The 23,454-nt window shown below is 41.4% G+C and overlaps 1 protein-coding gene across 1 annotated transcript in view; it reads left to right on the plus strand.

Moving 5' to 3' along the window:
• ADAMTS14 (ADAM metallopeptidase with thrombospondin type 1 motif 14) overlaps positions 1 to 23,454 on the plus strand; it is a 351,673-nt gene that overhangs the window by 312,178 nt on the left and 16,041 nt on the right. The window contains exons 18-20 of the mRNA XM_073596577.1: positions 81 to 213; positions 5,247 to 5,454; positions 6,984 to 7,113. Coding sequence (XP_073452678.1) covers positions 81 to 213; positions 5,247 to 5,454; positions 6,984 to 7,113 — 471 coding nt within the window. The remainder of the gene's footprint in view (positions 1 to 80; positions 214 to 5,246; positions 5,455 to 6,983; positions 7,114 to 23,454) is intronic.

Genomic DNA, 23,454 nt, shown 5'->3' on the forward strand with positions numbered 1-23,454 from the left:
AAGTAAGTGATGTAGTAAGTAATGAAAATATAGCTTTGTAATTTGTTTTATTCAGTGCAAATATTTTTTTTGCTTTGCAGGTATTCAGTACACTAAGTATGGGTGCCGGAGAAAAAGTGACAACAGGATGGTTCAACGTAACCTGTGTGATAACAACAAAAAGCCAAAACCAATACGGAAAAGATGTAATTTGCATGAATGCTCTCAGCCAGGGTATGACCAAGTTAGTAACATGAAATTGATCTATCAAGTTTTTCTATTCTCAGTTGGCAAAAGGTCTTGACTGCTGAGGTGCAATAAGCCCAGGTCCCATCCGACTTACATGACCACTTAACATACCTTACCCCTTCTTCCCATCCAATAAAAAACCACATACAACCATTAACGTTGGAAAGGGCAAGGCCACAGCTTTATTTTAACTCAAACATACAATAGATATTTAAACCGTGCCAGTCACAGTTGCACTGTGAGCACTCAAAAATCCAAAAGTAAAAGGGAGATGAAGGAGGGGCCTGTCCTTACCATGAGTGCCGGACCGGCCGTTCCATGCTCTTCCATGCTTCCGTTCGAAAAGGACCATAATCCCCTGGGATGACGAACTCCTGAGCTCAGGCCCAACCCTTTGTCCCCTCTTGTGCCAATCCTGAGATAGCCAAATTTACTTTAACTCCTCCCTGGCCATGCCCCCATCAGTCAGGGCTCTCTTTCCCGAGGGGCTCAAGAGGCCTTCGTTTTCCACGTTTGTGTGAAGCATCTTACACAACTTAAAGTGGAGTTCCACCCAAAAGTGGAAGCTCCACTTATCTGCTTCCTCCCCCCCTCCAGTGCCACATTTGGTGCCTTTCGGGGGGAGGGGGGAGCAGGTACCTGTCTTTGACAGGTTCCTGTCCCCACTTATTAGAGATCTTGCCACAGTGAGATCACTCGGAAGTTCGGCCCCCCTCCTCCTTCCCCTGCCGCCGGGCCATTCGGAAAGCGCAGTGCACTTCACACATGCGCACTTCACGCATGCGCATTAGGGAACCGGCTGTGAAGCCAAAAGGCTTCACTACCGGTTTCCCTTACCACGAATGGCGGCGGTAGCACCTGAGAGTCGATGGAAAACATTGTCTGGGGTGCTGACATCGCTGGATTCCAGGACAGGTAAGTGTTCTCATATTAAAAGTCAGCAGCTACAGTATGTGTAGCCGCTAACTTTTAATTTTTTGCTGCGGGGGGGGGGGAGCGACTCCGCTTTAATGCGGGGGCCTTTTATTTTATTGTTTTCCTCAGCTAAAACTTAGAAATAGAATTGCTGTTGTTTATCTAGTCCGATTCTAACCTGCCCTGCAGGTTTTAGTCTGATTCGTTGCTGTGGGATAATAACGTTTTTTTTCTTAAGAACACATTAGGGGTTATTTCCAAGAGGCAAATCCACTTTGCACTACAAGTGCAAACTACGAGTGCAAAGTGCACTTGAAATTGCACTGAAAGTGCACTTGGAAGTGCAGTGGCTGTAAATCTGAGGGGTAGATCTGAAATAGGGAAAGCACTGCTGATTTTATCATCCAACCATGTGCAAGCTAAAATGCTGTTTTTTATTTTCCTTGCATGTCCCCCTCAGATCTACAGCGACTGCATTTCCAAGTGCACTTTCAGTGGAATTTCAAGTGCACTCGTAAATAACCCCCATTGATGCATCTGGCCGTAAAGCCAGGCATAAACTTACAGAAAATTGGACGGTACAGCAGAAAGTGGGCAACTTTCGGTACATGTGTACTACCGTCTATTCAACAGAAGTCGGTCATCTGATGAACAGTCAAGCATTCAATCAGCACTTGCAACCAATAGCTGCTGTACTGATCTATGTATTCTGGTGGGAATGGGTGGGAAAAAAAAAACTAGTGTGTGTATACCTTGCTTAACTCATGCATTGATTTGAAACATAGGGCCTTAGCTCTTAGAATAACTATGCAAGTTACAGAGCAACACAGTATAAAAACTCACTGTTATATAGACACTGCTTACTTATTTTTTGTGTATATTGTATTTCTTGTTTTTTCCACCATACCTTGCCTTGTCTAGCTGTGGCAGCAAAATCATTACTAATAAACAATTGTTTTTTGCCTGCTTGACTTCACCCAAAATCTCCATATTTTGGCAGCTGAAAATTAAGTTTGTAAAAAAAATGTTCTGTAAATACAGTATATCTATAAAGAAAATTTTTATGCTAAGAAATTAACCTAAAGTTTCATTTGAGTTTCCACAAAATAGTTTGATGTACAAAAACACACACATTAAAAACCAAAGAAGGTTTCATAAAACACAATGACCCTCACTCATTTAATATGTATCTGTGACTCTAATAAAAGTTGGATGACACCAAGCTCCAGAAAACTACAATCGCATTTAGGGTCATATAGACAGTAGGCTATCAAGATAAACAATACAAAAGACTTCCTCTGATTTTTTTTTAATTTTTCCTCCATTATGGGAATGAGGATACGTGTGAAAGTAATGTTCAGTAGGCACAATCCCTTGAGATGAACCCAAACAGAAAGACATACCTCATGGCAAATGAAGTTTAATGTGGAAAAATGTAAAATAATGCATTTGGGTGGCAAAAATATGAATGCAATCTATACACTGGGGGGAGAACCACTGGGGGAATCTAGGATAGAAAAGGACCTGGGGGTACTAGTAGAAGACAGGCTCAGCAATGGCATGCAATGCCAAGCTGCTGCTAACAAAGCAAACAGAATATTGGCATGCATTAAAAAGAAAATTAAAGATAAAGCGGTAATTCTCCCACTCTACAAGACTCTGGTCCAGCCACACCAAGAGTATGCTGTCCAGTTCTGGGCACCAGTCCTCAGGAAGGATGTGCTGGAAATGGAGCGAGTACAGAGAAGGGCAACAAAACTAATAAAGGGACTGGAGGGTATTAGTTATGAAGAAAGGTTATGAGCACTGAAGTTATTCTCTCTGGAGAAGAGACGCTTGAGAGGGGATATGATTTCAATTTACAAATACCGTACTGATAACCACACAATAGGAATAAAACTTTTCAGTGGAAGGGAGTTTAATAAGACACGTGGCCACTCATTAAAATTAGAAGAAAAGAGGTTTAAGCTTAAACTGCGTAGAGGGTTCTTTACTGTAAGAGCGGCAAGGATGTGGAATTCCCTTCCACAGGCAGTGGTTTCAGTGGGTAGCATCGGTAGTTTCAAGAAACTATTAGATAAGCACCTGAACGACCACAACATACAGAGATATATAATGTACCGTAATACTGACATATAATGACACACATAGGTTGGACTTGTGTCTACACACAGTGCAACCAGTGATACTGTTGTCCGTCATTGCAGTTGTCTGTATAAGTTCAAATAATTACTTTTTTGATGTTTTACAATTTAAAGTGACACAAACACTATCCTTATTCTCCGAAAAAAATCAATCCATACTGGTAAATTCAAGGCATGCTGTGAATGATAAGGGTCACATCAAATGGCTGGTTTCATAACTGATCACATATGCAGTGCCATAGCAACAGCAGACCAAACAGGAGCAAAGATAGCAGCTTCCTTGACTGTAAAGTATTTGAGGGTTTAGTTAGCTTTAATGGCCCTGTAATCTATTTTTCATAAAATTATTTCTTACTGCGTTTTTCTGTGTTTTAACATCCTCCATGAGCCCCGAACCTCTCCCTTTCCTCATCACTTCTGTTTGTTGGTGTATCGCTCCCCCCACAGGAACAGCTTGGATATTTGTGCCCCAGTCTCCCACTGATTCATCCACAGCCAAACACAAGGTATTTTGACACAGACAGGTGCACACACTTTCGCTTGTTATCTCCAATGACCAGCCTAGGGGATTTGTTTTGTTTTGGAGAACTTGGATAGGAGAAGGGAATTAGTAGGATACTCTAAATTAACTCTTCACAAGTGAGGACAACTTCTTAATGGAACTGTGTAGCAGATTATCCATAGGACCATACAGCAGCTGTACAGAATAAACAAGTCCCTTTGTAGCAGAAGGAACTCTGTAAACTTTGCCTCTTCAAGTCACTAGCCAGTGTCCCCTTTAGCTTACAACCAGCAGCTGACTTCTAGCACCCAGTGGCGGTTCTAACAGCACAAGTCCCAGGGATCCCCTGTGGGGGTCCGTACTCACAAGGTTCCTGAAGCAGCAGCGACAGCCCTCCTCAGTAGTACCAGACAGAATCTGTGGACATCCTCCCTCATTCAGCTCTCAGCAGAACCATGGGTTGCAACTTCAACGTTTCAGGCCCACAGGTCACCCACCTGAGGCCGCATGGCAATCTGCATTGAAGAGGGGCAACAGCCCCTCCCCACCTGGACCTCTCTCTCCAGAAGAAGACCCTGAGCCTATGTGCTCATCAAATATAAATACAGTCATCCAGCATGCATTGGGGCACATCCCCTTCTTATTGGCCAGGGCTGTATGGACATTTATGCTCTCATCTGCATGGTTTCCACCCACTGTCCAGTACATTCTATAGCTACTAGACCAGTGTGAAACTTCTAAAGACAACACGAGCAGCACCAGAGCGCACTAAGCAGACATCACATTTGCCTAGCTGTCCCCTTATTAAGCAGAGAAACAAAAAAACTATGTACACTCACTCTAGCACCTACCTAGGAGGGCGCTACATTTGGAACAAGCAGTGCATGTTAGTTGTGGTCATGTACCTGCTCTACAAATCCCAAAGTCCACAGTCCCTAGTCCATATTGGAAGCGAGCAAAAAATAATATTAATAATCTGAAGGTGGCTGAGAACAAAAGAATGTATTTTTTAAGTTAAGAATACATATTTGAATAGAGTATGTTTTTAACCACATTTTAGTGTCACTTTGAGGAGATATCTCTCAGAGGTGTACACAGCCAGTAGAAGTTTCATTTATACCAATAATTGAGAGTAGCAGTTTTAGATGTACAGACCCTTTTATTGGAAAAATGTATTATTTTTACTCAAAACAAACAAGCAGAACAACATGCCATGCAAACGCTATTTTCCCTTCTCAAGACCCTTTTACAAGGCCATTTAGCTTAAGTCTCATTTCTCAAAGAATATGGATACCTTGCAATTCTTTTTTTTTTCTTATTGTCATTATGTTCATTAAACACCTCTAACAAATGTAATTGCTTTAAAATACATTTGCATTATATAATGCTGTTTATTTTCTCAATAAATGTTAAAGATTGTGTTTATGTAATGAAAAATTTATGAACTATGTTTGCAGATGGGTGGTGGAGGAATGGGGCCCTTGCAGTAAGACTTGTGGTAAACTGGGTGTCCAGACCAGACTGGTTCAGTGTATTCAACACTTGGAAAATGGCACAAACAGGACAGTCCATACAAAATACTGCACTGCTGAGCGCCCAGAACCAAGAAGACCATGTAACCGAATACCTTGCCCTGCGCAGTGGAGGACAGGAGCCTGGTCACAGGTTAGTCATGCACAATGAGGAAAAAGCTCTATGACAAACATCCTTGTAACACAAGATAGAGAGAGCACTCAGTCAATCATTGTAGAGCCCTTTTTATGTAAGGAATCACCAAGAAGAAAAGCTGTATTATTTTTCCCTCAGGCAACTCACTCATCACGCTATGATCTACTGCTGGTCCCTTTACAGGTTGACTGACACATCGTGTCCTACATCCCCACTTCCTGTGATCCCAGGTGGTCATGGACACATCCAAGGGTGTACATCATCATACTGCATACTGCATGAAACTGCAGGATTTGTATGGAATTAATAAATAGATCCTTTAAACATTGTAATAGTGGGTGGTAATAATGGGGTGGGGGTGGATAAGTTTAAAAAAATGTGGAGTTGTGCTTTAAATATATTATAATCTTCGCCTATGAAAAAAAGATTCATGGATACTACATCTTTTTTTTTTTCTTTTTATAAAAGATTAGCCTGTACAATATACACCAATGTTGGGCTTCTTGCCTCCTGTATTTTACGCAGAGATGATGTGTCGATGTCCATGGTCCTCTGCAGCTCTTGCTGACCTTGACTCAATATAAAATTAATAGAGTAATAAGGAAAGAGTTCAATAAGATTAAAAAGTAAAAGCTGTGGAGAACCCAGGAGAGGCAGCAGAAATGGCAATCATATACTGACTTATTTTAAATGTATGTGTGTTAGTAAAGCATTTATTAAGTGTTAGCTGGGCACTGGGGAGAGGTAGTGGAGATTTCCGTATCCTAGATTGAATTTGGAAATGATAGAGAACTAGGACAGATCAGCAAAAAATCATAGTAAATAGTATGGAAATGACCCTTGGAAATTCACTGAGAGACTATGGGATGTACCCAATACCACTGCAACTCCTTTTTTCTGCTGGGCCATTCTTTCTGATCATCTTGAGCAGAACAAAGCCAAGTGTCAAAGAGATCAAAGTATACAAATCCATTTCTCAGCAAATTCACAAAAATGTCTGCTATTATACCACAAACTAAACATACTTCAAAGCAGGTCATTTCCTCTACACCACTTCCCCTTTAAGCACTTCCCACTAGAAAAACAACACTTTCTTATGGGCGTTTAACAAGAATTCTTGTTGCTTTTCAACACAACAAAAGTGCATCAAGAACACATTATAAATACCATGGGCATGTTAATGAGCATTACTTTGTTCTTCTTAATCAACAAATTGTTCAAATGTGTGAACAAGCCCTTATGCTACACGTTACACAAAAAAGTAAATCTTTAGTTGAAATGTTTCTTCCATTTATTGTGTGCATGTGTTATATATACTGCATCGACTACACAAACATACTTTTTTCATTTATATTGAGTTTTTTGTATTTATTTATGAGACTCAGGGGAGGTTGTGGTGCATCTGTTATCTGTTTGTAAGAAACCAGCGATTTGGAAGACTCTCAGATCCTGCATTCATGGGAGGGAATCTCTACATTTGTACAGGCTGTGCCTCTTGATTGATGTCATCTCATTGATTTTCACAGTGCTCATCAAGCTGCGGTGAAGGCATTCAACAGCGCCAAGTAGTATGCAAAGGAAGTGATAATGTTATTGGTCAATGTGATGGTGACAAGCCCGAAACGATCCAGGTCTGCAAGATGGCCTCTTGCCCAGGTATGGTAATGATGTGTATATTTGATGCTTGGCTTTAACTTTGTTTTGTCCTAGTAGGATACATGATGTTGATTGTGGTATCCTGAAATGAATCCTGTTTTTGGAAAGATAGTAAATTTTTGAAACCGACATGAAATCTGAAACAGCTTGAGTTGGTCAACAACTTGAACATACACATGGTAAATATATTACAGAAGCAATGATGTAATAAAGCTGGATGATTGGCTGGCAACAGTTTGTGTGTGTTTAGTTGATGGGAAGCCTAATGGCCTGTACACACTATCCGAATATCGTACGACAGATCGCACGTCCGTTTTTGCTTAATAGTCGCAAGTAGAAATTGAATAGGTAGATAAAGTCACGAAAATTCTCGTACGACAGAAAAAAAAACGGAAGTGATGTCATGTGTTGTAATGTATTTGTATTGTATTTTTGGAAAACAACTATACTGACTAAACGAAAATCGTACGATCTGGAATCGTACGAGGAAAATTTTTGTGCATGTGCGATCGAATAATATCAGATGAACTGTCGTGATCGGATGTTGAAAGTAGTGTACACACGATCCAAAAATCGTACGATTCTTCCTCGGACAACCGTTTTCGTCCGATATTCGGATCGTGTGTACGGGCCATAACACAGAATGTAGATCTGCAGTGAGAGAACCAGGATTACCATTACTGGTAGTATTATACCAATTTGTCTAAAAGACAAACCATTATCACAAAACGTAAAGCAGAATTAAACTAAAAATGTAATATGTTGCAGTTTAGCAATCCCTAAATGTGTTGGCTGCATTAGTTTTCTTTTTTTCTTTATTTTTAACTGATGACCTAGCCAGCAACACTCTTCCTGTCTTGGGGTGTCTCTGGATGGAGGAGCAACTAAGAGACACCTTTGGACAGCAGCATTGCCAGTCTAGGGAGTGGGTAGTGTTAGATGAAATAGCAGATTTAGATTAGACTTTTCTAACAAATGGTGTGGGGGCGACTTATTATTTTTTTTTATTATTATTTTTAAAAGTTTTTATTACTGGTATCTGACTTGATGCAGCTGTCACCTATACAGGAAGGCCCAGAAAACATTGTAAAAAGATCTAACCCTTTCCTCTCTACATAAAAATTGTTCTTGTTTTTGTGTGTGTTCCTATTGGATATATTTTTTTCTAGGGTGGGAAGTGATGGGGGATCTTCCCAGTAAGGACAAATACAACAATAGAAGCCTGACAGAGGATTCAAACCTTCCCCACTGAAGAATTTGGCTGGAGTGGGCTCTAGGATGAATTGTAAGACCCCTTTCACACTGAGGCTCTTTACAGGCGTTTTTGCGCTAAAAATAGCGCCTGTAAAGCCCCTGTAAACTGGCTCTTCTGCAGCCCCAGTGTGAAAGCAAGCGGTGCGCTTGCAGAACAGGAAAAAAAGTCCTGCAAGCAGCATCTTTGGGCTCCTCCACCGCCCCTGCCCATTGAAATAAATGTGCGCCACTTTCAAAGCGCCTTGAAAGCTCTTTGAAAGCAGCGCTAAGCGGGTGCTTTTAACCCCTTTTTAACCTGCACTGCCCCAGTGTAAAAGGGGTCTTAAAGTGGATATATTTATGGCATTTTTATTATTTATTTATTTTTTAGCAGGACTGTGATATTGTGGCGGACAGATCAGACACTTTTGACACTTTTTTGGGACCAGTGACATTTATACAGCGATCAGAGCTAAAAATAGTCACTGATTATTGTATAAATGTCACTGACAGGGAAGGGGTGAACACTAGGGGGCGATCAAAGGGTTAGGTATGTCCTAGGGAGGTGTTTCTAACTGTGGGGGGAGGGGACTGACAGGGAGTAGAGAGAGATCACTGTTCCTGATCACTAGATTGCAGATCGGGGATGTCAGGAAGAAGCAGCTAAGTAGACCAGACATGTAGCTACACAAGGGAACTGAGACCAAACAATCAAAGTATATATCTTTAAGGTGATATTCAGAGGTGTAACTGGAATCTTCAGGGCCCCGGTGCAAGAAACCATGAAGGGCCCCCACCAGGGGCATTCCTAGGTCTACAAAAGATCTTGGGCTACAGCCCATAGCAGCGAAGTAAAGAAAGTCATAAGCTTGGGCGGGTATACACATGTATATAATATACATTAGGAAGTAGCGATATGGATAGGTGACAATGACGAAGAAATGGCACCAACATCCCTGTAAATATATGTAAACAAGGGAAAATTTTTGGTGGAATTTTTAAGAGTGCCGGCAAGGAAGAAGTAATTTCAACACTCCACAATATATATAAAATAACAGAGTTTTTATTAATACATACAGGACATAGTTAAAAAGTTTTTAGCTATAATTTATGTGCACATGTACATAGAAACAACTAGAAATCAAAACAAATAAAAAAAATGAATCACTCAGCAATAGCATTGGAGTGATTGTCCCAACATGTTTTGCCACTCTGGGCTCATCAGGGGATGTTTTGAAGACAATTAGATGTAACATTGCATAGAACAAAGCAGAGTTAAAAACATTACATTGACTTTGAATACACTACAAAAAAAATAAGAGATAATAATGGTACGGTAGAGTAAGCTGTCGACTATCATGCCCATCACCAATCGCTCACCCATATGAAGATCTTTTGCCTTTGACTCAAGGTCAATTCGGGAAAAACCGTCACTGGATAGTGCACATAAGAAGATGCCAAATAGGGCCCAAAAGAGTTTTTTGGCTGGAATCTATCCAACAGAGTAGTGCAGAAAATAATTAATTAAAATATCCTAGGTCAAAATTTTAAATAAATCTACTAAAAAAAAGATAGTTTAGTGGAAGGTGATTGAGGTGATTTAATTAATTAATTCAGGCACTACTGCAGGGCCCCCAGAGAGCCTTCCTTATATCAGGGCCTCCAGAGAGCCTTCCTTACATCAGGGTCCCCAGAGAGCCTCTCCTTACATCGGGGTCCCCAGAGAGCCTCCCCTTTAGGGATGAGCTTCGAGTTCGAGTCAAACTCATGTTCGACTTGAACATCAGCTGTTTGCCAGTTCGCTGAACAGTGAACAATCTGGGGTGTTCACGGAAAGCCGCGGAACACCCTTTAAAAGTCTATAGGAGAAATCAAAAGTGCTTATATGCATGGTATTGTCATAAAAAGTGTTTGGGGACCTGGGTCCTGCCCCAGGGGACATGTATCAATGCAAAAAAAAGTTTTAAAAACTGTAGTTTTTTCAGGAGCAGTGATTTTAATAATGCTTAAAGTGAAACAATAAAAGTGTAATATTCCTTTAAATTTCATACCTGGGAGTGTCTATAGTATGCCTGTAAAGGGGCGCATGTTTCCCGTGTTTAGAACAGTCTGACAGCAAAATGACATTTCAAAGGAAAAAAAGTCATTTAAAACTACTCGTGGCTATTAATGAATTGTTGGTCCGACAATACACATAAAAGTTCATTGATAAAAACGGCATGGGATTTCCCCACAGGGAAACCCCGAACCAAAATTTAAAAAAAAGGCGTGGGGGTCCCCCTAAATTCCATACCAGGCCCTTCATGTCTGGTATGGATATTAAGGGGAACCCAATGCCAAAATATAAAAAAAATGGCCTGGGGGTCCCCCTCAAAATCCATATCAGACCCTTCAAGTCTGTTATGGATTTTAAGGGGAACCCCGTGCCAAAATTTTAAAAAAATATGGCGTGGGGTCCCCCCAAAAATCCATACCAGACCCTTATCTGAGCATGCAACCTGGCAGGCTGCAGGAAAAGAGGGGGGATGAGAGAGCACCCCCCCTGAACCATGCCAGGCCACATGCCCTCAACAATGGGAGGGTGCTTTAGATTAGCGGCCCCCCAAAGCACCTTGTCCCCATGTTGATGAGGACAAGGGCCTCATCCCCACAAACCTTGGCCGGTGGTTGTGGGGGGTCTGCGGGCGAGAGGCTTATCAGAATCTTGAAGCCCCCTTTAACAAGGGGACCCCCAGATCCCGGCCCCCCCGTGGGAAATGGTAATGGGGTACAAGAGTACCCCTACCATTTCACAAAAAAAGTGTCAAAAATTGTAAAAAATGACAAGAGACAGTTCTTGACAATTCCTTTATTTAAAGTCTTCTTCTTTCCATCTTCTTCGGGTCTTCTTCCTTCCTTCCTTCCTTCCTTCCTTCCTTCCTTCCTTCCTTCCTTCCTTCCTTCCTTCCTTCCTTCCTTCCTTCCTTCTTCCTTCGGTGTCTTCCTCCATCTTCTTCTTCCTCTGGTTCTTCCTCCGATCCCCTGCTTCATGCTCCGGTGTTCTCGTCCGGCATCTTCCTCCACGGCGTCTTCTTCTGCGCTTCGTTCTTGGCTGCTCTGCATCCATGGGAGGCTCCCGCTGTGTGCCGCTTCTCTTCTTCTGACACTTCTTAAATAACGGAGGGCGGGGCCTGGTGACCCCGCCCCCCTCTGATGCACGGAGACTTGACGGGGACTTCCCTATGGGTTTCCCCGTGATGTCAGAGGGGGCGGGGTCACCCGATTACGTAATGGTAGGGTGGCCCGACCCTCTGTTATTTAAGAAACGTCAGAAGAAGAGAAGCGTCACACAGCTGGAGCCTCCCATGGATGCGGAGCGGCCCAAGAACGAAGCGGGGAAGAAGACGCCATGGAGGAAGATGCCGGATGAGAACACTGGAGCAAGAAGCAGAGGATCGGAGGAAGAACCAGAAGAAGAAGAAGATGGAGGAAGAAACCGAAGGAAGGAAGGAAGAAGACCTGAAGAAGATGGAAAGAAGACTTTAAATAAAGCATTGTCAAAAACTGTCTCTTGTCATTTTTAACATTTTTGACACTTTTTTTGTGACATGGTAGGGATACTTTTGTACCCCATTACCATTTCACACAGGGGGAGGGATCTGGGGGTCCCCTTGTTAAAGAAGGTCATAGAGAGGAATGACTAGTATACCTAGGTTAAAGAGGGGGGCCGTGCCACATCCGAAAAGCTTTTTAGGAAAAAAGAGAGGGTTCCCCTGAGTGGATTTTTCCGGCACTTGCAAAGGTTATTGTATAAAGTGGGAAGATACGCATAAATGTATGTAATAAAACAATGTTAATGTTTATTCAAAACGTTCTAATATTAAAAACAATGCAAACATTTGCAAACAACAAAAACATGTACAATAGACATAATACAGAGCGGTTGTAATATCTATTTTGATCAGTAAATCACAGATAGCGTCTAAATGGTGAAATTCTTTTCAAGCCCAACGCGTTTCGGGTACATTCTATTTCAATCCTTCTTCAGGGGCATAGTTGAAAAGAAAGTTCATCTAGATAATTAAAAAAAAAAAAAAACATATATTTGATCAATTGGCATATAACTTTATATGTCAATAACCAATTGTAGGTTAAATGATCCGTAGATCACTTACCTGTTATGTTACCTTTGTTTTTTATGCAAAAGGACAGTGATAATTACAACCAGGAGCAGTAAATGCTTGCGAAAAAGATGGCGTTTACTTTGATGTTTCATGCATGGGAAAAGCTGTTCTCTGGGTACTTATATCTCATGTGTAGCACTTCCCCAATGAGAAGGGGAGAGAGAGAAGAGAAGAGGGGGTTTTTTGGGGGGTTTTTTGTTTGTTTTTGGTGGTGTGTGTAGAGGTTCACCTACCCCTGCCTCCCCCGGATGCGTGCAGGCCACAGCGGTATACTGGAGCGAAGAAGAACAGTCCTATAGATAAAAGTTCACATAGTTTAAATGAAAAGCGAATTCTCGCTTAATAAAAAGGCAGAAATACTATCTTGTTAATATGTGTACATTAGTTGTTGATACATAGTGGACTAAATCCACTTATAAGTTTGTATACAGTGCAGCACTACTTGTATGTCATTCCAGGTAAGAGAAATCTATATTATTAGTTACCATTTAGACGCTATCTGTGATTTACTGATCAAAATAGATATTACAACCGCTCTGTATTATGTCTATTGTACATGTTTTTGTTGTTTGCAAATGTTTGCATTGTTTTTAATATTAGAACGTTTTGAATAAACATTAACATTGTTTTATTACATACATTTATGCGTATCTTCCCACTTTATACAATAACCTTTGCAAGTGCCGGAAAAATCCACTCAGGGGAACCCTCTCTCTTTTTTCCTTGTTAAAGGAGGCTTCCAGATTCTGATAAGCCCCCCGCCCGCAGACCCCCACAACCACCGGCCAAGAGTTGTGGGGATGAGGCCCTTGTCCTCATTAACATGGGAACAAGGTGCTTTGGGGGGCTGCTACCCCAAAGTTACCCTCTTAATGTTGAGGGCATGTGGCCTGGTATGGTTCAGGAGGGGGGGGGCGCTCTCTCGTCCCCCCTCTTATCCTGCGGCCTGCCAGGTTGCGTGCTCGGATAAGGGTCTGGTATGGATTTTTGGGGGACCCCACGCCATTTTTTTTTACATTTTGGCGCGGGGTTCCCCTTAAAATCCAGGTCTGGTATGGATTTTGAGGGGGACCCCCACACCATTTTTTTTTAAATTTTGGTTCAGGGTTCCCCTGTGGGGCAATCCCATGCCGTTTTTTTCAATTAACTGTTATGTGTATTGTCGGACCGACAATTCATTAATAGCTGCGAGTAGTTTTAAATTACTTTTTTTCCTTTGAAATGTAATTTTGCTGTCAGACTGTTCTAAACACAGGAAACAAGCGCCCCTTTACAGGCATACTATAGACAACCCCCAGGTACAAAATTTAAAGGAATATTTGGGGACCCAGGTCCCCAAACACTTTTTATGACAATAAAATAAAGCCTTTAAAATTAGCACTTTTGATTATTCATGTTCGAGTCCCATAGACTTTAATGGTGTTCCTGTGTTCCAACAAATTTTTTGCCTGTTCGCATGTTCTGGTGCGAATCGAACAGGGGGGTGTTCGGCTCATCCCTACTCCCCTTATATCAGGGTGCCCAGACTGGATCAGGGTAAGCAGGAATAAAAGGCATCAAAGAAGCGACTAGAATCATGACGCGTCAGGGGAAGAGAGGAGCAGCCTTAAGTAGCCCTCCGGCAGCTGAACACTAAAGTGCCTAACCACTGCCTGCTGGCTCCTGGGAGACACCTCCTGGAGGACACTGGAGCTGCAGCAAATAGCCCAGAGCAGGATGGTGCCCCCAGAAGGCGAACTGAAGCCTAACAGGTGAGCGATTGCGGGTCCCCGGTGGACATTGTGGCCGCCGGCCACGAGCATTGGCTCTGGCGTCGCGCCAGAAAGCGGCCTCCGTACAGCTACGGCGATTCACGCAGGAGAGCCAACCTGTCGCTGTATAACGACGGCAGCGGTTGGCAACTAGTTGAAAGGGAAGTATGGTCAAAGCTCTTTTGGACATACACTATATTGTCCAAAAAGTATAGTATAAGTATAAAGTAAACCTTTGTTTTTTTTAGCAAACATGTTATACTTACCTGCTGTGTGCAATGATATTGCACAGAGCGGCCCCAGTCCTCTTTTTCTCGGGTCCTCCACCAGTGCTCCTGACTCCTCCCCCCCACCGAGTGCCTTTCAAAGCAAGCCACTTACTATGAGGGGGAACTCGTGCGAGCTCCTTCCCGAGCCAGCTCTGTGTGTCCATAGACACACAAGGCACAGCCCGGCCCTGCCCTCCACTCCCTCCTCACTGGCTTTGATTGACAGCAACGGGAGCCGGCTGGAGAGAGCCGAGAGAGCCACTGCTCTTGTGCACATTGCTGGATGGAGATCAGGCTCAGGTAATTATAAGGGGAACTGGGGGTGAGAAAGCTGCACTGTAGAGAATGCATTAAGGTAAAAAAAACTTTATCCTTTAGAACAATTTTATCCACTTCAAGACCGTAGGACATCCATGGACGTCCTGAGGTTGAAGTGGTTATACCTGGGATGATGTCTGCACATATAGGAATCATCCTGATATCAAAATTTTCAGCCGGTGATTCCCTCTCAGGCAGAAGCGATCAAGTGTCACTACACAAAGAGAGAAAGGAACTGACATTGTTCCTCCCTCTCTGTGACCCCAGAAATCGGAAGTGACAAGGATTTCGTCATTTACTGTTTTGGCTCTTTGTTTACCTGGCCGTTAGTGGCCAGGAAAGCAGCTGATTAGACCGATTAGTGTATGATCGACTGCATTGGAGGCCAGAGGGGAGATTTGGGGTCTGATAGAACCCAGATCTCTCCATAATGAGGACCTGTCACGGCCCATGCTGCCACAAGGGATGTTGTTCATCCCTTGTGAAAGCAATAACGTTAATACAAAAAAAAATTAAAACGTCAGTGTAAAAAAAGGTTTTGGATAAAATAAATAAAAATAAAAATTTGAAGAGCCCCCCCCCCCACACCCCCTCGTACTTACGCGCAAATCCGAATGCATAGTAAGTCCTGCATGCAAATGTCAGCGCGAGAGCAATAATTCACCAGACCTGACCTTTCTGTGTATCTCTAAACTGGTAACCTGTAAATGCGTTTAAAAAGCCTTGCCTATGGAGAATTTTACGTACCATAGTTTGGAGCTATTCCACGGGCAGACGCAATTTTAAAGCGTGACATGTTAGGTATCTATTTTCTCAGCGTAACATCATCTTTTATATTTTACCAAAAAATTGGGTATTATATTGTGTTTGAGTGCAATAAAATTCATAACCACTTGACCTCCGAAGATTTACCCCCCCTTCAAGACCAGGCCAATTTTTGCAATACAGCACTGCGTTATTTTAACTGACAATTGTGCGGTCATGCAACACTGTACCCACAACACAACAATGGTTTTCTTTTGGTGGTATTTGATCACAACTATGTTTTTTATTTTTTGTGCTATAAACGAAAAAAGAGCGACAATTTTGAAAAAAAAAACTTAAAATGTTGGCTAATATGTATTCTGCTATGTATTTTTGGTAAAACAATTCCCAAAAAGCGTATATTGATTTACACAAAAGTTATAGCGTCTACAAACTATAGTATATACAGTTGGGATCATAAGTTTACATACCCTGGCAGAATTTATGATTTCTTGGCCATTTTTCAGAGAATATGAATGATAACACAAAAACATTTCTTTCACTCATGGTTAGTGTTTGGCTGAAGCCAGTTATTCGCAATCAACTGTGTTTACTTTTTTAAAATCATAATGACAACACGAACTACCCAAATGACCCTGATCAAAAGTTTACATACCCTGGTGATTTTGGCCTGATAACATGCACACAAGTTGACACAAAGAGGTTTGAATGGCTATTACAGGTAACCATCCTCACCTGTGATCTGTTTGCTTGTAATTAGTGTGTGTGTATAAAAGGTCAATGAGTTTCTGGACTCCTGACAGACCCTTGCATCTTTCATCGAGTGCTACACTGACGTTTCTGGATTCTGAGCCATGGGGAAAGCAAAAGAATTGTCAAAGGATCTGCGGGAAAAGGTAGTTGAACTTTATAAAACAAGAAAGAGATGTAAAAAGATATCCAAGGAATTGAAAATGCCAATCAGCAGTGTTCAAACTCTAATCAAGAAGTGGAAAATGAGGGGTTCTGTTGGAAACCAAACCACGGTCAGGTAGACCAAATAAAGATTTTAATCCACAACTGCCAGGAAAATTGTTCGGATGCAAAGAAAAACCCACAAATAACTTCAGGTGAAATACAGGACTCTCTGAAAACGTGGTGTGGCTGTTTCAAGATGCACAATAATGCCGCGTACACACGGTCGGAATTTCCGACAACAAATGTTCGATGTGAGCTTGTTGTCGGAAATTCCGACCGTGTGTAGGCTCCTTTGGACATTTGTTGTCAGCATTTCCGACAACAAAAATTTGGGAGCTGGTTCTCAAATTTTCCGACAACAAAATTCATTGTCGAAAATTCAGTTTGCGTGTGTACAAAATTCCACGCATGCTCGGAATCAAGCAGAAGAGCTGCACTGGCTATTAAACTTCATTTTTCTCGGCTCGTCGTATGTGTTGTACGTCACCGCGTTCTCGACGTTCGGAATTTCCGACAACATTTGTGCGACCGTGTGTATGCAAGACAAGTTTGTGCCAACATCCGTCTGAAATAAATCCAGGATTTTGTTGTCGAAATGTCCGATCGTGTGTACGCGGCATATGGAGGCACTTGAAGAAAGATGGGATGCATGGTCGAGTCACTAAAAGAAAGCCATTTCTACGCAAATGCCACAAAGTATCCCGCTTGCAATATGCCAAACAGCACAGAGACAAGCCTCAAACCTTCTGGCACAAAGTCATTTGGAGTGATGAGACCAAAATTAAGCTTTTTGGCCACAACCATAAATGCTACATTTGGAAAGGAGTCAACAAGGCCTATGATGAAAGATACAGAGGTGGATCACTGATGTTTTGGGGATGTGTGAGCTACAAAGGCATGGGAAATTTGGTCAACATTGTTGGCAAGATGAATGCAGTATGTTATCAAAAAATACTGGAGGAACATTTGCATTCATCAGCCAGGAAGCTGCACATGGGACGTACTTGGACATTCCAACATGACAATGATCCAAAACACAAGGCCAAGTTGACCTGTCATTGGCTACAGCAGAATAAAGTGAAGGTTCTGGAGTGGCCATCTTATTGTCCTGACCTCAATATCATTGAGCCACTCTGGCGAGATCTCAAACGTACAGTTCATGCAAGACCGCCCAAGAATTTAAAGGAACTGGAGACTTTTGCCAAGAGGAATGGGCAGCTTTACCATCTGAGAAGATAAAGAGCCTCATCCACAAATACCACAAAAGACTTCAAGCTGTCATTGATGTTAAAGGGGGCAATATACGGTATTAAGAACTGGGGTATGTCAACTTTCAATCAAGGTCATTTGGGTAGTTTCTGTTGCCTTAAAAAGAGCAAACACAGTTGCATTTATAATAAATGGCTTCAGCCAAACAGTAACCATGAGTGAAAGAAAAGTTTTTGTGTTATCATTCATATTTTCTGAAATATGGCCAAGAAATCATAAACTCTGCCAGGGTATGTAAACTTATGAGCACAACTATATACATATATATACTGGAATTTTTATTTAATTATTTTATATTAGTAATGGCGGCGAACAGAAACTTATAGCAGGACGGGAATATTATGGCAGACAGTCAGACACTAACTGACACTTTTGACACTTTATGGGAACCAGTGATACTAATACACTGATCAGTGCTAAAAATATGCACTGTCACTGTACTAATGACACTGGCTGGGAAGGGGTTAAACATATAGGGTGCTCAAAGGGTTAACTGTGTGCCTAGCCAGTGTTTTACTGTTCTATGTGTGCTGCTTTTACTCAGGGAAGTGATGGATTTTATTCCCTGCTTTGAACAAAATCCGTCCCTACCCCCCTGTCGGAACCGAGATCTGCCTTGTTTACATAGGCAGAGCTCCATTCTGTGTCTCTACCTGACAATCAGCGGGTGCCAGCGGACATCCAGTGCACGGAATCGTAGATCAACGATTGGCTTGCTGGCAGCGCGCACACATGCCCCCTAGGCGGAGGTGCAGAATCACATATATATACATGGTTCTGCACAGGAGGGCCGACCTGTAGCAGTAAATTTGCTATAGGGTGGTCCTTAACTGATTATAGTTATTTTTTTCCAAAAAAATTGCTTTTGAAAAACCGCTGCGCAAATACTGTGTGACATAAAATATTGCAACACCCACCATTTTACGAAAACAAAGCAAAATGGATGGCGCGCACACCTAATAAAAAGAGTATAAAATGTGTACTCACAAAGTGCAACTCTCAAAAAGCCATAAAACCACACAGTGTGGGATAGTGCGGACACCTGCCGTATCACATCAAGGGGTAAAAGCTGACCGTTTTGGGGTGCACCCCCTTCCTTAGAGCTAAGCTACTCTGGACAAGCGCTCTTAAATAAGAGATGGAAAAGGTTAATTAAATGGCCCCAACCCAAAAAGAGGCAAAGACAAAAAAAATATTTAAAAAATAATATATAAATAATATATATATATATTGCATCTGATTACACAGTTACACAGTTAAATCATTCAAAAAACGTTTTGATAGTAGTGATAATAATGATGATAATGGTTGGTAGGAAGAGGAGGAAATTGATTTAACATTTTCAATTGCACATTATAATCGGATTGATGACTCACCCATACAAATGACAGCAACAAAGATGGCCCCTGAGATACTGGAGACATTATGGATGCATTTGTGCATCTGCCCCCTAGTCACCCTCGTGGAACGCAGGGATGTCTCCACTATCTCAGGGGCCATCTTTGTTGCTGTCATTTGTATGGGTGAGTCATCAATCCGATTATAATGTGCAATTAAAAATGTTAAAGTATTTTCCTCCTTTTCCTACCAACCATTATCATTACTATCACTACTATCAATCTTATTATTATTGTTTTGAAGCTTTTTGAATGATTTAACTGTGTAATCAGGTGCAATATGTATACATTTATTATTTAAAATATATATATATATATATATATATATATATATATATATATATATATATATATATATATATATATATATATATATATATATATATATATATATTTTGTCTCTGAATGGGCCCACCCCAAATAGAGGCAGAGACAAAATAAATTTATTATTTAAAAAAAAAAATATATATATATATATATTGCATCTGATTACACACTTAAATCAGTCAAAAAGCTTCAAAATAATAATAATAATAATAAGATTGATAGTAGTGATAATAATGATAATGGTGGGTAGGAAGAGGAGGAAAACAATTTAATATTATTAATTGCACATTATGATCAGATTGATGACTCACCAATACAAATTACAGCAACAAAGATGGCCCCTGAGATAGTGGAGACTTCCCTGCGTTCCACAAGGGTGACTAGGGGGCATATGCACAAATGCATCCATAATGTCTCCAGGATGTCTCCAGTATCTCAGGGGCCATCTTTGTTGCTGCCATTTGTATGGGTGAGTCATCAATCCGATCATAATATGCAATTAAAAATGTTAAATTATTTTCCTCCTCTTCCTACCAACCATTATAATTATTATCACTAGTGTGAATCTTATTATTATTGTTTTGAAGCTTTTTGAATGATTTAACTGTGTAATCAGATGCAATATATATATATTTTTTGTAAATAATAATTTTATTTTGTCTCTGTCTCTTTTTGGTTTGGGGCCATTCAATCAACCTTTTACATCTCTAATTTAAAAGCGCTTGTCTATGGTTGTATCTTAGCTCTGAGGAAGGGGCTGCACCCCCAAAACGCATCAGCTTTTACCCCTTGATGTGATAGGGCACTTGTGTCCGCACTATCCCACACTGTGTGGTTTTATAGCTTATTGAGATTCAAACAAGGAAGATGCCGCTCCAGGTGAGCAGTCACTACAGTCCGGATGCGCTGGGTGCAAGCCACGGCTCGCCACCGATGATCGATAGGAAGAAAAGAACAGCTGCACACCACAGAAACGTTCCAACGATTTTATTCCAAAAATAGCAAATGACAGCCAACAAAGACAGAGTGTCCGAACCCAGGAGGTGACGTGTGCGTTTTACACTGACCTCAGTGCTTCTTCAAACCATTCAAACAAGAAAGACGCCGCTCCAGGTGAGCAGTCACTACAGTCCAGATGTGCTGGGTGCATTGAGAAGAAGCACTGAGGTCAGTGTGAAACGCATGCGTTACCTGTCACCTCCTGGGTTCGGACACTCTGTCTTTGTTGGCTGTCATATGCTATTTTTGGAATAAAATCGTTGGAACGTTCCTGTGGTGTGCAGCCGTTCTTTTCTTCCTATGGCTTATTGAGAGTTGCACTTTGTGAGTACCCATTTTATACTCTTTTTATTATTCATTAAACATCACTGGTAATGCACTAGGTGTGCGCACTTTCTATTTTGCTTTGTTTTGGTAGTTTCCATCAGATTACCCCATCTGAGGAGGGCAGCATCCACCTAGTCTTGGAATACTGATGCCCTTGTTGCTCTTTACCATAGAAGACCTCTGAGCACTGGAAGTGACTGTCTTTTCTTTGTCTACCCACCATTCTATTCTATAGGGCCTTTGTTAAAAATATATATATTATGTTTGGGGGAAAGTAGATTTTTACATGTATGTGAGAAGTGTCAGAATTGGCCTGATATTGAAGTGGTTAAAGTGTTACTAAACACAGGACCCTGAATTCACTATATCTGGTCTCCCACAGTACACAGAACATGGAAATGCAATTATTTTAGTACATATAAACTGCTAAATACATTTTCTCATCTGCAGTATATAGCAGTCTTGTGACTTCAATGAAAGTCTGGTTAAAGCTTGTAGGAGGAGTTATCATTCTCCCATGATTGTCCAATGAGAATGCAGGATCCCTGACCCTCTCTCTGTACAGTGCTGATTGCCCCTGTGCTGATCACATGCACTCTCCCAAGAAAAAAATAAACTCTCTAGCAATACACACCAAACTGAGTATGAAAGAAAGAGATGATCAGAGGAGACAGGATTGAATGGCCTTTTTACACAATGGAGAGGATTAACCCCTTGGGTTCCACAGTAAGTATAACAAGTATGCTTTACTGCATATACAGACTGATTTTACTGTTGTGGGTTTAGTAACACTTTAAGTTACAGCCAGGTGCCAGGAGCTAGTCACAAAATAAATTGTATGTGTGACCAAGAAGGCTCACACTAGAAAGCGGTTACCTAGAGGGACTAATGCAATATACTGGAAAAATATAAAGGTTAATACATTTTATTAGTTGTCAAGATGCAATAGTAAAAGTGAAATTAAACAATAGTTATAAAATAGACCACATCCATCTCACACCCACGACAACATTGTCTACCCCAATTAAAAATAGAATAACCGTCATCTGTGGCCACTAAGAGGCAATACAATCCAGACTGTGTGAAGTACACACTGGTAACTTTGATAAGGTAATTTATGTCTATGTTGTTGCATTAACGTTGAATATATGATCAGGATTAGATCACTTTACTGGACACTGCCATGAGGGTGTATTATATATCAAATAAAATAAAAAACAGTATGTTCTTTAGTAAGAATAAATCATATGTAGGCTTATACACAGAATACCCTTTTTGGAAAAAATACATTGGTGCTACTTTAAGACATAGGGGTTGATTTACTAAAGGCAAATAGACTGTGCACTTTGCAAAGTTGCTCCACAGCTTACTAAATGAGCAGAAGCTCTGATGACTTCTCTTATCCAATCATATGCAAGCAAAAATGCTGTTTTTTTATTATCCTTGCACGTGATTGGGTACTCTTTGCAAAGTGAAACTTTGCCTCATTTACCAAGCTCTGGAGCAACTGCACTTGCAGAGTGCAACTGCACTTTACAAAGTGCACAGTCTTTTTATCTTTAGTAAATCAACCCCATAATGATATTTGGAAGTGGGTGGAGCCACGGTTTTAAATGTCGTGTAGCGAAGCAGCCTGTTGGTCCTGACGAAGCTGAGGGATATACACCCATCGGCAAAACGCGTTGACGTCATGGCTTCAGTGATTTAACTTCTGGCCAAACATACCTACAATTACCGACTTACCTGTCCCTAATTATGCAGCACATTTACAGAGCAGCAGTATATACTGCAGTGAGCAAGCACTATGCCAGATTGTTCTGGGGGAGCATATATGGCAGATCCATCTCCTAATGTCTACTAGTCAGGAGCGGATGTGATAGGAAGTCCATCAATGCACAGCCACATACACCTGACGGGAATCATCAAGTTACAACGGAGAGTAAACTAAGTAGGTCAGTAGTGGGACATATCCGATATGGATGCTCTCAGTGAGTACTTTCCTTTATCGATGGATCGACTTTCCCGGTTACCTGCTTGTGTTGCAACAGCTCTATCCACTGTATTATGCATAGCTGAAACTTTTTAAGACTGTCATTTCAAGCAGTGGACTTTACACCATTAATGCTCCAGTAATGCCCCGTACACACGGTCGGACTTTGTTCGGACATTCCGACAACAAAATCCTAGGATTTTTTCCGACGGATGTTGGCTCAAACTTGTCTTGCATACACACGGTCACACAAAGTTGTCGGAAAATCCGATCGTTCTAAACGCGGTGACGTAAAACACGTACGTCGGGACTATAAACGGGGCAGTGGCCAATAGCTTTCATCTCTTTATTTATTCTGAGCATGCGCGGCACTTTGTCCGTCGGATTTGTGTACACACGATCGGAATTTCCGACAACGGATTTTGTTGTCGGAAAATTTTATCTCCTGCTCTCCAACTTTGTGTGTCAGAAAATCTGATGGAAAATGTCCGTTGGAGCCTACACACTGTCGGAATTTCCGACAACACGCTCCGATCGGACATTTTCCATCGGAAAATCCGACCGTGTGTACTGGGC

Source organism: Aquarana catesbeiana, linkage group LG08 (genome assembly GCF_042186555.1).
Source record: "Aquarana catesbeiana isolate 2022-GZ linkage group LG08, ASM4218655v1, whole genome shotgun sequence".
NCBI classification, from domain to species: domain Eukaryota; kingdom Metazoa; phylum Chordata; class Amphibia; order Anura; family Ranidae; genus Aquarana; species Aquarana catesbeiana.